The following is a 15325-nucleotide window of genomic DNA, read 5'->3' as shown; positions in this document are numbered from 1 at the left end:
GTAATGACCCTACGTGTGATCGGTGTAGGCAGGCTACTGCCACACTGCTGCACATGTTTTGGCTGTGCCCTAAGCTACACAATTTTTGGCAGTCCATCTTTGAGGCATTCTCTGGAATATGTGGAAGAACAATACACCCATCTCCTCTGATTTCACTGTTTGGCGTGGCTCCAGTGGATGCCAGCTTTTCTGGGTGTCAATTGAGCATGTTGGCCTTCTGCTCTTTGTTGGCTAGGAGGCTTATCCTGTTTAAATGGAAAGATGCTTTCCCCCCAACATATGGCCAATGGATTAGTGAGGTCATGAGTTATGTTCACTTAGAAAAAATTAGATACACTGCACGAGGGTCCACTAGAAAATTGTATGTCATTTGGCAGCCATTTATTTCCTTTGTAGAAGACATGCCAGCTACTAATATATCTATGTAACCCAATTGTATGTGCATAACTGTGCGTGCACATTGTGTGTGCATTTTTATTTATTTATTTATTTATTTTTTCTCTCTCGTCGTTTGGTTGTGCGTTTGTTATTATTTATTGATGTTGTCTCTTTCTTTTATTTACTTAGATTATTTTAACTATATATGTATGAATCTGCCGGGATGTATGGAATTTTGCTGGGGGTCCAGTACTTGTGGGTGGGGGGCACTGGGGAGTTGGGTGGTTTGTTTGTATGGACAGGGACTAGATTTGACTATTTCATGTGTTGACCCTTCGCAGGGAGTTGACCCCCAATTGACCCTTCGCAGGGAGTTTGATTGACAGGCGATCTGACCAATCATAATCCGCCATCCGCCGAATCCACCATTTTTGTCCGACAAAGCAGTCAGTAGAGTTAGTAGATTAACGTTGGAGGATTTGAACTTGAAAAAACAAAGTGTACTGACGTCTTTCCGCGGTTAAGATAACATTACTTCTTATGTTTATTCATGTTTATTTTATGCTATAAATTAACTAGAAGGAAGAGATGATCGGTTCACGAGCAGCTTTAAACGAGGCGCTACAGCGATCTGTCAGAGCCACAAAACGGTATTTATTGTTTAAATTTCTTTAAAAAATTACTAAATTTTTAAGTTGAGACATTGTTTCATATCAAAAGTAACCTGGTCTGTCCTATCTGTCAGCGTTTTGTCACTGTCCTCTCTGCTCCACGAGGTATTTATCACTGCGTGAGAACAGTGTGTCGTGAGAGCAGCGTAGCTTGTCGGACATAGCAACAGTAACTAAAGGGGGCGGGTCTTTGCGAACGGTCAATTGTATCCCCTTTGATTGTTGTACCTGAAAATAAAAGAGACCTTGATTAAAATAAATTCAGTCTGATTTCAGATTTAGAGGGTTCTGTTTCAACAGTATTTACCCTAAACTTTACAATCTGATTCACATACGCATTTACATTTGCATGTGCGTCTATCATGAACAGAACCTCAGTTGCTGTGTTGTTTTTTAAATCAAGCTGCTGAGTGCTCGTTGCCGCTGCTGTTAAAAGTTTAACTTCAAATCCTCCAGAGTCGCGGCCAAATCGAAAGACCGCTGTCCGCCAGCAGCAGCAGCCATTCTTTGTTTTCAAGTAGCAGTGAACCGTCGCAACTCTGTCGTCATTATGTTAAGCCCGCCCGCCGACTCTATACACGATCTGATTGGCCTGACCAGTTTTTGGTTTGTCCAGCTCGAAAGTCAACGGAGAGATGCTAGACTACACTTGCTGCAAAATAATTTTTGCTGCCGCTAGGGTGCGTCTAGATTTCTAGGCTAGCTCACGTGTACAATCACTGATAAACATCAGTTGCTCGAGTTTTATTCCGTTTTCCAACTGTACGTTGGTTAATAATGAAATGACTGGAATTTATTCACACCTCTACTACCTCAGTGGGCCTTTAAGATACATGCATAACTACACAACCCATTTCAATTGGATCGAAATTTCAATCTGATCGAACTTGGTTGTATCGATCAATGAGTTTGCGAGAAGGCTTTTCAGTCAGATTGAGCCATCAATCCAATTATTGACCGCTTTATTTCATTGCATGTAAATGTAGTACTTGGTATTGTTATCAACTACTGAAATTTTGGTATAGTGGCAACACTATGGCATAACTCAACTCAAATAATAGCAAAATGTAGAAATTCAGATACTAACTTGGCAAAATGGTCTTGTATCTATTTTTTGATCCATGATTTGGGATATCCAGTTCTTTCTGATCCACAAAGTTCATGGGAATTTCCTGTGGATAAAAAAAGTTATACACTCAGCTGAGTACAATGGAAATGGTAAACACCATTACCTAAGCACTTTCAGAGTGTACAGCCTTAAAATAGATTTCAGCATATTACATTCAGATATAACATAAAGCATCCATTAAATCCTACATCTGTCACAGTCATGCTCAGTTTTGGTTTCATTTATATTGTATTCAATTCCTATTTTGCCTGCTTTAGATATCTAGTTAGTTTTCATTTGTTCTCTGTTTCCCACCACTAGTTTGTCACCTTGGTTACCAGTTTGTCACCCACCTGTTCGTATTGAGTTTGTTATTTTGTCTATTTAAGCCCCTCAGTTCTTTCAGTTGTTTGTCTGGTGTTGTTTGTGTTTAGGACACAATGTTCCGTTACACCTTCTTGGATTATTGCCTTTGTTTCGTTTTATTAGGTTATCACTAGTAACCTATAAGTTATCACTTTTATTTGAACTCGATATTCCTCATTATCATCCTTTGAGAACTACTACGTGACAGAACACCTGACAAAAAAAAGACGAAAAAAAAGGAGATTGATTATCCAGCAGACACCTTCCACCCAGAGGATCAACTCCAATCCTTATTTCAAGGAGGACGGCTACTGGAGGATTTTATGGGTGATTTACTGGAACTGTGCCATCAGGTTAGTTGGGACGAGTAGACCATAAAGATGCACTTTTGGAGTGGGCTTGATGATGAACTGATCCAGATAATTCTGTGTCATTGTCACTGATCGCACCCAGCCTCCCTTTCCCACCTCCACTTCATGATTCAGCCAGTCAGTCAGCCCCACCTCCACTGGTTTCCTTCAGCCCCTTGACTTCTCTTCTAACACCACTCAATTGTGTGGATCTGCCTTGGGTCTTCTGGTCTCCAGTGTCGCCCAGGCAAGTGTATCCCCTGAATCCGCCTCTAGCTGCTGATCCCGTCACTCTTTTCGGTTCGTCAACCTGTTGGCTCCACTTTGGCAAATCCCTCCCTCTGCTCCACCAGATATCATAGTCCTTATGGCTCCACTGGGCTCCCTCATTCCTCCTGCTCCGATTGGTCAGATGTCACCCTGCCTACGGCATTGACTTACAAATTGTCCACTAAGTCTCTCTACCCCTTCGGCTCCATCTGGTTCCGCCTCCGCCTTGGTCCTCGGTCCCACAGGCTCTGCCTTACTCCTCAGGCACTCTGTGTCACCCGGTCCAGTCTGCGACTTGGGCTACACTACCATCAGCTTCATCTCCATTAGTCATCCCCCAGGAGTTGTCAGCCAAGTCTCCACCATGGCTCCTCCCTGCGTTGGCTTCGCTGTGGGCTTTCATCCTGGCTGTGCTCTGGATCACCACCTGGCTACTCCTGCTCCTGGCTCCTTCCACCATCATCGCCAACTTGGTTTCTCCCGCTACCATCACCTCAGTTGTTTGTCTGGTGTTGTTTGTGTATAGGACGCACTGTAACATTATACCTTCTTGGATTTATACCTTTGTTTTATTAAAGTAAATAACATTACTTGTACGCTGTTTTCCTTGTCGTAATCTTTTGTGGAGCAACCCCGTGACAACCTTAACTGAACCTCAACTGTGTGTAATTCCCATGACACATAAAAGTCATGTTGAACCACATTAATGCTAAAAGTATTTATTAGTGGTGCACTGGTGTGTCACTTACGACAAATTCCGCATGCAGTCTCTGGGTGTTCAATGTGATGTCACGAAGCTGTTGCCGTGAGAGGATTCGACCGGCAGACTGCAGGTATTCCTGAGTCACACGCTCTCGTGGAGTCACGACCCCACAACTTATAGGCTCCACTGATCCCAAAGCACTCATATCCAGCACCAAAGAGACATTAGATCCTCGTCTGCGAGAGACAAAAAAATAACAGTAATATTTGAGGGGAAATTTGATTTGGTCTTAGAACATATATAATTTGGTCTTATACCATATATCCGCACATATGGATAAACATAGATAGGAGACATAGACTGCTACTCCAAAGAGCCATGATAGATATCACGCTGATTTTAACTACTGCAAGACTGTTAAACATGACACTTAGTTTAAAACTTGACATGATTGCTCATTTAGGAATTAATAGCAGAGAGATATGTGATATGAGAATTAATGCATAGAGATATGGAGTGAAATAGTGTTCACTTATCTTAGATGTTGATTCCCGTTGCTTTCTAATTATAAAGTTTAACCCTTTATTAACATTATTAACAAAAAAATGTTTGTAAGAAAGGTTTTATTTTGTCAACGATAATAAAGACAAGATTTAAAATGTTCATTATTATGACAATTAAATGGTTTTAATTAAAACATACTGTTGGCAAAAATACGACAAGAAAAATAACACCTCAGACATTGCACAGCATTAAAAGTCCGTTGTTTGTTTGGTTGTTTTATTTTTTTTTACGATAAAGAAAGAACAATCTAGAAAGAATATGATAGTTTCTTAGAAACAAGTCATAATGTTGGGTACTTAGTTGCTCGAGCTGCGAGAGCTGAACAGCCGTAAAATGAAGTGCTTTACAGTTGCAGGTTAACTCACTCACTCATATACATTTGAAATTAATCAGACATATACACAACTTAAACATGTTACACCTTACATCTACAGGAATTCATCTGAACTAAGTTAGGTGTGAGTTAGCATGTCTCATTGTCATGTTGTGTACTCCGTAACAATGCACTAAAACGTATATAACATGGATAATGATTAACTAAAGCATCATCTCACAACATTGTAGTTCAACAGTGTACTCATTATAATTAATATTTAATATTAAAAATTATTAATATTTCAAGAGACTGGGTTTTCACAAGGACAGTTTTAATTTCATGTGTTTTAGTTAAATGTTGATACATGGTTGAATATAGCTGAATAAATACCTATAAATACTTGAATGTGACCTATTGTAATTGTAATGTCCTTATTACTTTTGATCAATAGGTGGCGCTGTGACCAAATTGATGTTGTGTGGTCAGTGTGGGGAGACAATAACACACACAAACTTTTATGTCGTTGCAGAATTATAGCCTCATGCTGCGTACCAATTCGCCTACTTATACCATGCCCTAAACGTATGTACTGTTTTTGTGAAGAAAACAAAAGTGTTGAGTGTGTAGCAGAAGAGTATATATATCGCGTAGTTATGTGCATCCTTTCGAATGTTGTGCGGTCAGTGTGGGGAGACAATAACACACACAAACTTTTATGTCGTTGCAGATTTATAGCCTCATGCTGCGTCCCAATTCGCCTACTTATACTATGCCCTAAACGTATGTACTGTTTTTGTAAACAAAAAGAAAACAAAAGTGTTGAGTGTGTAGCAGAAGAGTATATATATCGCTTAGTTATGTGCATCCTATCGAATGTTGTGTGGTCAGTGTGGGAAGACAATAACACACACAAACCTTTATGTCGTTGCAGATTTATAGCCTCATGCTGCGTCCCAATTCGCCTACTTATACTATGCCCTAAACGTATGTACTGTTTTTGTGAAGAAAACAAAAGTGTTGAGTGTGTAGCAGAAGAGTATATATATCACTTAGTTATGTGCATCCTATCAATATTTAAACTGCCCTGTTAATCATCTTGTCATAGTTAAAATCCTCTACATTCAGTTTAATTTAACACATCCGCAATATTTGTTGTTTTATCACTTTTTATTTGTGTTTGTAATTCTAGTCGAATCCCCGTCCAACGGCCAACGCGCAATGGGTTGTGGGCAATATTAGCCTTTAGAGTGTGCACGGATCTGCACTTTGGATCCTAACCGGAAAAAGTAGACCATCCGAGTATCTTTGGAATACTCATTGGAATACTCATTTCAATACTCTAAGTACTTTAAGAATACTCTAATGACTATGTGTGAAGATCAAATTGCAAGCCTTAATGCTCAATTCTGATTTATTTCTCAGATGTTTTTTTTTTTTTTTGGCTGTTCACATTATCTTTTGAATGTGGCCACTATCAGATTTGTGAAAACTAATTGCAGTCCTGAACTGCCCCACATGCACAAAAGAACAATCAGATTTGGGCCACTTTTGCCTGCAGTGTGAATGTAGTCTTAGAAAAAGTCCAGATGTCAAGACCATGGTGCCCCGGGGCACATCACATAAATAATACCCATTGCACTATTAATTTACTGTCTAAAAGACTAAATGCTTTATTTGTATGCCATTTGTAATTAGACATTGTTGCCATTGAACTTTTATATTTAGTAAAACAATAGAAACATAGAACTCTACAAAAGAAAAATGAGCTATAAAATAATTGTAATTATAATTTCTTTTCCCTCAAATTCTTCTAAAATTCTCCTTTATGTGTTTACAGAAAAACAACAGCATGTGGGTTTGAAATATGAGGGTAAACATTATAACTTTTGGTTTTATTAATGCACTTTCATGCACAAAATAAGTCTTACCGCTCCTGCAGGCCTCCAACAGGCTTCATCCTAAAGGGTGAATGTGTGGAGGACACACTGGGTTTGAGTTCAGCCACAGAGTGGCTGGGTGGGCACTGCGGCTCTGACGTCGTCACGCTGGAAAGAGTTTGACTGATGTTGACGTTACAGGACGGGGTGCTTGTACTGCTGGTAAAATGGGTGGCACTGGGTTTGGACATCTGGTTGGCCTGGACCATGCTGTTCTTGAGAGTCAAAGGTGGCTGAGCACCATGAACAGGGATGGGTGCCAGCTGGACGTCCCGGGTGGATGAGGATGGGTCTTTAAGCTGCTGATCCAAGAATTCCTTCTCCTTTATTCGGTAAAGCACCTGAGGGAAGAAAATATTACTTTATAAAATTCACTTGCAGATAGTTATAGGTTAAATCTCACCCAAAAAAAAAAAAACACTAAAGAAAGTAAATGATTTTGTCATTCCCGTTATTGATTATAACTGTAATAATGATTTTTTTAAACAAAATTCAATACAACATATACTATCGCATTGTAAGGAATTTAGCTCAGGTTTGGGGAATAAGTATTAAATAATTATTAATTTAGGACAGTGATTGAATACGGGTCTGAACTAGATCATCATACATAAAAATCAGCCAAATAGGGATTATATAGCTCACACGTCTGCTTCAGATATATATAGTTAATTAACACAACGAATTGTAATTAATTAAGTATATAACTCACCTGCAGACGGGCTATATTAATTTTCAGAATACCTTAGAGTTAACTGTAACTGTTATCCCAACTAGTCAGTTCGTCCACCGAACTGCATGTTTGATATTCGTTATCAATTCTCAAAAAGGTTTATCCTTAGTATCAGATTACTAATCAAATTAGTTAACTTTAACAGTATCAGCTCGCAGCTTTAGATCATACATTAAAGAGGCTTTGTTCCGTGGCCAACAAACAGAGACAATCGAGTGTATAATGAGTTTAATAAAAATGAACTAGAAAATACAACTACATTTAACAATGAATATATCGAATAATAAAAGCAAAAACAGTATGAAAGAAAAGTAGAAGACAGAAAAACAAAGATTGTTACCACAGTTGAACCTTAAGAACCAACAAAAAATTACACACTTTAACGCGCTTGAATCTGGATTGAATTATACTTGCACGGGACCTTTATGTCACTGGACAAGCCGGCGTGTGTAGGTGTGGATGTCCTCATAGTTTGTGAGCTAGAAGCGTCCTTTCAGTGTTTCGAGAGCGTGTTTTGCTCGCGGGAAATTCGAAAGTCTTAAAGGTATGGTGTGGAGGAGTCCTTTCACCCAGAGGATATAGGACTTCTATCAAAAACGTAAAATGCTGCGTTCGGTCTGCCGACAAGAACTGAGCATCAAATAAAAGACTGAGTTAAACGTACAATAAAACCAAAGATAAAATAAGACGTCTAGGTCGCAGGACATACACAGGAAGAGTGGCACGAAGAAGAGAGTGAAGAAGAGCCATGTCGCATCTTTTAAAGTGAAACTTAACGCCCCTTCTTTGGGAGCACAGACCAATAGCACCTCACAGACTTTGGCGCCAGATCTTCCCTTTGTCTTAGTGTGATGACCTCATTTGTGTGTTTTATGAGGATGAGCAATTAGGTCTTTCACTTACAAAGATGGGAAAAAAATAGTGGAATAATTTTTCAGTAACTTCTTAAATATATTTAGCTCGAGCAAGTCAGGAGATTTCGTTTGATACCACTCAGTCTGTGTTTGTTACGCATACAAGGATATATATATATACTCTTAAACTTTTATCAGCTAGCTTCAACTACATAACTAACAGTCCTAGAGAGACTCGGTACAGTATAAACTTCAAACATACAGGAATTCATCATGTTTACATTTCATAATCACTCATTTCTGTGTTTTAATGTTAGAGATGCATATATGTGTGTGTGTGTGTGTGTGTGTTGTCCATTTGCGCATCTGGCAATCCTCCCTCGCTGGGGGTGGGGTGGGGGGGGGGGAGACAACGGTCTTCTTTGATGTTGGCTCGCGAACAAATCAGGATCGCGTGAGGATCTGTGTGGGGACTCATTACGCTGTAAAGGTGTCACAAACTAATCTACCCTCCAGACTGGCTGGCGCTAAGGGAAGATTTAGACTTGGGGAGTCATAGGTTGGGCTTTAGAAACCCTTGTTAACATGTGTTTATTGTGTTAAGAAATAATGACTTCATGATTCTGCGCTCATACCCTACAGTCCCCCTTTTCGTCAGATGACGTCTCTGTGGAGACATCGTCGGACGACAATCATCACAATGGCGGATGGCAGGTGAATCATGAGGGTCTTGTAGCAAGTGGTTATTTAGGCTGAGGGCTCAGCTCAATGAGATTCAAAGCGGTCTCTGGCGTGATCCCCTCTTTCCGGGGTTCCGTCTGAAACTTCCAGACACGGCTTTCGTGAGCTTGGCTGTCGATGTTCGCATCTCGTTGAGCCTCCTGTACAGGATGAAGGCCAAGCCTAGAGACAGGATGTGGCTGACTACCATAGAGATACACAGCGCGGTGTCAGCTGCGGTCCAGGCTTGGACAACAGGTGAGGTAGTCAGGAGGGGCAGTCGAGACAGCGCTTGGAGGGCGGTATCGATGGGGGCTATGTCAATTAGCTGGGACCCCCCTTCTTCAATCCCCAATTTCAGTTCTGAATCCAGGGTGAAGTTACGGTTCTTGAAAAAGGAGGGGATTTCCAGTTCTGATTCGTACTCGTTGCTTGGAAGATGGTACAAAGCTCAATCATCTAGGTGGAGGATGGCACCTTTTGGTACCTGAATCCACATGGTCTGGTCGAGCAGGGTGACACGGGTGGCAGTGTCGTGCTGGTTGTAGGTGAGGGTAGCCGTGCGCACAGGAGTGTTAACGAGCCACCTGTCACCTACAATTTCTGCTTGTGTCTCTGTGACTTGAGTGCGAGACTTGGCTTCGGCAGGGCACCGGGTGTCGTTGGCCATGGGTTGCAACCCGCAGATTCCATCAGTGTTGTCTCTGAGGAAGGGTTTGCTAGGGCAGAGATAATGAATGTCTATAGTCAACGTGCACATGTGAAGGTTCGGAGCCAGGTACAGCTGTGGGTCACTGTCGTGATAGGCCACTACATCGGGAGTGCGGATCTTGATGTGGGTGTTATCTTTCCAAAACCCAACATTGACAATGTCCTTGAGTCTGTAGACTCGGCTTGACTCTATGATGGGTAGGTTCAGGAGAAAACCCACTTCCCTTTGGTCGGGGTCGATGTAGAGTGGGATGGCGCTGCCCAGAGAGTAGGCGAGGTGTATTTGTAGAGGGTCAGTTGGCGTGGTGACGGCAGAAGCCAGCATCATTTGGACAAGGCTTAAGGGTATCAGGTACGGTGGAATCCTACCCATGGCTAGGCTGTCAATGGAAGAGCTCACCTCCCGCAGCATGTCCGTCATCAGGGCTGTGACCAGCTGAGTTTGAGCAAAGTCATTCTGGAAGACCGTAAACAGCTGTTTCATGGAGTTCACGGTCTGGTTCAGCAGGACGCTGTGAGTGTTGAGAACCACCACAGTTCCCCTCAAAGTCTTGCCGATGGTCTGAAGGGAGGCACTTTGTGTGTTGAGTTGCTCTTTTATCTGTGGAATCTCTGTCCGAATTTCGGCCACATGCCATCTCACGGTGGCTAGGTTCACTGAGTTGACACTAGACATACCAATGTTAAACAGAGTTCCGACGGCAGTGGCGGCTCCGAGCAAAGCTCCAAGGAACCGTTTGGAGTGGCGGTTGTGTGCAATTAGCTCCGCTTGTGTGACAGTCATTTTCTCAAGTTGGTTGAGCATGTGCCTGACATCGGCCTCAGCGTGAGTGAGGGAGTCCTCGGTCCATCGGGCACCGGCCCAGCTGTATTGGGCTATTGCGCTGGGGTAATGTGCCCTGTAAACGTTGCGGGGGTCTAGTCAAACATATACTTTCTGGGTGTGGGTCTGGCAGTTGGTGATCAGGAGTCCCGGTTGTTCCCTCAGGACAATGCCTGATGCCGGACCTGGTGAGATGATATCCGATTGTGGTTGCCCTCTGGTTGACTGAAGGCACAGGATGGCGAACCACAGCAGCATCCTAGTGAAAGCAAAAAGGGTAAAGGGGGAGAGAAAGGGAGAGAGAGAGAGGCAGTAAGTCAGCGAGGGTTGTCCTTGGTTGGACAGGACAGTCTTTTCGCTCCTAGGACGGTAGTCAGGTTAGTTTGCATTGGCCCCTCCCCGCCTTTCCCTGCCCGCAGCCATATGTCTTTTTATTTGATTGCGGTGGACCCATTTGAAAACTAGATCTTTCTGTCCCCGGCTTAGTTGGATTCAGTGCGCCACCGGGGAGAGTTTGTCAACGATCTCATGAGGTCCTGTCCAGTGGGGCAGGAATTTCTTTGACAGCCGATGGGAGGCTGTGTGGGATGGTTGTGTGAAGCTATAATACCAGACCCTGTCGCCTACGTCCAGTTCCTGGTGTGACGCTTTCCGGTCATAGTATGCTTTCTGGCCTTCGACACTCTTTTGAAGCTGTTGTTTGGCGAAGGCAAAGGTTGCTCTCAGGTGCTGGTGTAGCTCGTCGAGGTACTGGTGAGTGATTCAGGCTGTCACTAAGTTGGAGTCTCCTGGCTGATACAGCAGATGCAGTGGCAGTGTCATTTGCCACCAGTCATTAGTTCGAAGGGAGACACGTAAGTTGAGTCCTGCGGGGTGGCTTTGATGGCCATTAACACCAGCGGGAGTTTCACATCCCAGTCTTTCTGGTTGGCAGACACATACTTTTTCAGCATACTGACCACGGTCCGGTTCGAACGTTCCACTTGGCCAGATGAGATCGGATGATGGCTGACGTGTAGTTGAACTTGAACTCCCAGGAGTTTCCAGATCTGCTGCATAATCTCAGCTGTGAAGTCAGTACCTCTGTCTGAATTGACTCTCAGTGGCAGTTTAAACCTGGAGAAGATGTGGTTCATCAGGAGGTATGCCGTGGTCTGGGCAGTGTCGTTGGGTGCTGGAAGACACTCTACCCACTTTGTGAACTGGCACACGACCGTGAGGAAGTACTTGTTACCCCTCGTTGACCTGGGCAGAGGTCCTACTCAGTCGATTTGGAGGTCTGACCATGGAAATGTGACTCCTCTGCGTTACAGTGGAGCTCTGTGGTTTGGGTTTGCTGGTTGAAACAGGCAGCAAACCAGGCATTCTCTGACATATTCTGCAACATCTTTCTGCATGCAGGGCCAGTATGCCACTTGCTTCAGAGTCTCATAAGTGGCCCTGGTACCGTGGTGTCCGGCACATGGTGCGTCGTGGGCATACATCAGCATGACCCCCCTTAGGCACTGTGGCACCACAAGCCTTGGCACAGTGATGTCATCAGGTGCATACCACAGAATGTTGTGTGTCACACGCATCATGTGTTTGATGTCATGTAGACGTCTGAGGCACGGGTTACCTTTGAGTTCAGGCGGTGCGATAGGGTGGTTGGAGAGGTCTGAGAGGTGGTTCAGAATAGTCTGTATTGATGTGTCAGAGGCCTGCATGTCCGCTATGTCGTTGTTTGACATTTGTGGAGCTAGCGTTAGAGGCTGTGAGGTTGGCACTGTTGCAGGAAAGGTTCGTTTGCTACGGGTTATCACTGCAACGTTTAAGGTGGGTGGGTGGGTTGGGGGTGACCAGAGATTCATTCAAGTCTTTGTCAAGGCCCGGTTGCCTTGAGTGTCCTTTCACCTTTTTCCAGTAGACAATCATGTTATGTGCTTGTGATGTCATCGCATGCCTGGAACAGTTTTTGGTGTGTGACAGGCTTGTTATTTGAAGTCTTTAAGCCATTTTGTTTCCACCCTGGAAGGTGGCATGTGAAACTGAGTCTGGCATAGTTAGAGTCTGTGCAGATAAGGAGTTCTCTGATGTTATGTGTCGATGCGATTTGCAGCGTTATGAGAATGGCTGCTACCTCAGCATATTGTGATGACTGCAGGCCCAACTTGAAGTGTTGTGGAGGGCAAGGCTGGTCAATTACCCATAGCACGCCCGCACCTGGTTGGCGAGTGCCCTCGTGGTTGAAGGAACATCCATCGACGTAGGCTGTGGGCATACCTTGGCATGCATTCTCTTCAAAGTACCTGTGACAGGTCAGTTGTTGCTGTTGGGGTTCTTCTACATCCACCGTCGCAGCTGGTGTGTTATCAGAGCAGTTTTGGCAGGCTGCCTAGCGCAAATTTGTGATTCTGTGCCTAACGTGCCTCGACATTGCGCCCCTGGAGTGCCATTATCCACGTGGCAATGCGTGAATTGGTGACCACGCCATCCCTGATACGTTGGCTGTTGAGGAACATGACAGGCTGGTGGCAAGTCTCTACGATAACCTTCTGGGCTCCAATGTAGTTGGAAAATCTTTGGATGGCCCATACGGTGCAGAGCAGAGCTTTTTCACAATCTGAGAATTTAGTCTCTGGTGGCAGGAGTGTCTTGCTGGCATACGTCACTACTCTTTTGTCTTGATCGTGGCGTTGGTATAGGCCAGCGCTGAGACAGTGGCTGGAGAATCCAGCTTCTAAGTAGAACTCTCTTTGTGGATCAGGGTAAGCAAGACATTGAGCTGTGCACAGGTGATGTTTCAGCTCATTCATGGCATTGTCTTGAACTTCAGTCCAGACAAATGGGCAGTCTTTTTTTAGAACGGCTGTAAGAGGTTTTGCAATGTCTGAGCAGCTTTCGATGAACTGCCGTGAGTAATTACACACCCCTAGAAAACTTCGCAGTTCTGAGATGTTGGTGGGTGGTTTGATGTTTTGGATGGCTTGAATGCGGTTGGACTGCGGTTCGATGCCCTGTGACCCAATCAGTAGGCCTACGTAGTTGACCTTGGTTCGACACCACTGTCCTTTGTGGAGAGCGATCTTGGCGTCGGCAGTCGACAATTGGTTCAAAACATAGTCTATCTCTTTTAACAGGGTTCGTACAGACTCTGTGAAATGAAATTCCAGGACTTTCAAGGACTTTTCAAGCACTACTTTTTTGGATTTCAAGGACTTCAATCGGCACTTATCAAACAATATCTTTATTATTTTACTCAAATTAAACATGGTATCTGATGTTTCACTTCATAGAGGTCAATCCATTGACCAGCGCTGTCAGGCATGGAAAATCCCCTTAACCATTGAAAGGATATTGAAACTGAATTTGTTTCCATTATATATTCAAATATATATGATTGACCTGAAGAATGAAAGTTGTATTATCTACTTAATATCATGCTTTATATATTAATATCATGAGAAATAGCTCTATATCTCAGACGGGCTGCAGTGTTGATTTAGCGTTAAAATTTTATTTTTTCAACAAAAAAACACCACAATATTTTGAATTAGGGACGTACCGATACCACTTTTTGCAGAACGAGATACCGATACCGTAAACGATCCCTGAATTTTCACTGCATTTGTAATTGTAATTGTATTAGTAGATAAACCAAGAGAATATAAATCATATTAGTTGGCTTCTTTTGTTCATCAAACATATATTTCTTTCAATTATTTTCATGCTTAATTAAGCCTGCTAAAATACATTGTATGAGCTTCAGTTACCATTCTATTGCTCTATCATATTGTATCTTTCATTGAATAGCACAGCACATATTTAGACTAGAGCAGATCCAGAAGGGTCAGTGCTGAGGATTGGGTCAGTGAAATATCAATTATTTATTCCAATTGTGATACTTCAACAAAAACTTCCTGCCTAATTAATGCGAATTTAAAACATTATTAAAGGTAAGCAGTCAGCAACAATATAAGAACGAATAATCAACTTACAAATAAATACGATAGAACAAAGAAAGGCTACAAATGAAATAAACAGTGTTTTTAGAGTTTTTCGGGTAGATCTAACAGGTACAGAAATTTGAATAAAGTAATAAAATGTGAAAAAATTGCATATTCATTACTGGATAAATTAAATATAGATGGATCTTTTTGTAAAGTTGAAAAGGGTAGCCTATTTAGTCAAGAGCAGTGAGTAATTTAGTTGTCCATTGTTTAATTAACATTTAAAGAGCAGTGGGTTTGTTAAACTGCTGCCCCTTTAAGACCGAACGCACGGACGCATTTGAACATGGCTACTTCACTTGAGATATAACTGACTTTGTTTACTAGGATACTCGCCAAGATGGGCGTTTTTACATAATTTTGTGTGAATTCGTCCGTACAAGCGCAAGACGTTCAGTATTCGCGCGCGGAGACGCCGGTTTGCGGGGCGCGAGCTTATGTTTGCGTGCATGGAACTTCTTGACTGCAAACGTCCAGTAATAATGTAGGGAATCACTCGTTATACATAAATCAGGTAACAGTTCATGTTTTACTTTACTTACATATATGATTTAGTTTTCATCCAAATAATAGGTGCTGAGGGAACGATCAGCAATCAAGAGCAATCAAGAGCATTCAACAGAACTGCTCTCTCTCTCTCTCTCTCTCTCTCTCGTCAGTTAACGTTAATAAAAAGCTACATGCCTCGTTTTATTGTCTTTGCCATTGACGTCCGACTGAACTGCAAACCTTCCACTGATTTCCTTCAAAACTTGAATTTCCTTCCTTCTGTTTAAAGGAATGCGCTCGACCAGCTCGCGCGTCTGTGCCGCTGCGCGTTCAATCCACTGCG

At 42.8% G+C, this 15325-nt stretch overlaps 1 protein-coding gene across 2 annotated transcripts in view; it reads right to left on the bottom strand.

The window, feature by feature from the left end:
- The window catches only part of ptprr (protein tyrosine phosphatase receptor type R), an 82145-nt gene that overhangs the window by 22554 nt on the left and 44266 nt on the right, over positions 1-15325 (bottom strand). For both annotated transcript variants that reach the window (XM_077235291.1, XM_077235292.1), the window contains 3 exons: positions 6655-7004; positions 3893-4082; positions 2137-2221 (listed from right to left, as the gene is read on the bottom strand). In XM_077235291.1, the coding sequence (XP_077091406.1) occupies positions 2137-2221; positions 3893-4082; positions 6655-7004 (625 nt within the window). The remainder of the gene's footprint in view (positions 1-2136; positions 2222-3892; positions 4083-6654; positions 7005-15325) is intronic.

Source organism: Siphateles boraxobius, unplaced genomic scaffold (genome assembly GCF_051911475.1).
Source record: "Siphateles boraxobius isolate OS27281-9 unplaced genomic scaffold, OSU_SipBor_1 19, whole genome shotgun sequence".
Lineage (NCBI taxonomy): Eukaryota > Metazoa > Chordata > Actinopteri > Cypriniformes > Leuciscidae > Siphateles > Siphateles boraxobius.
Note: the sequence above shows the minus strand (reverse complement) of the source record. Positions and strands in the feature narration are given on the sequence as shown.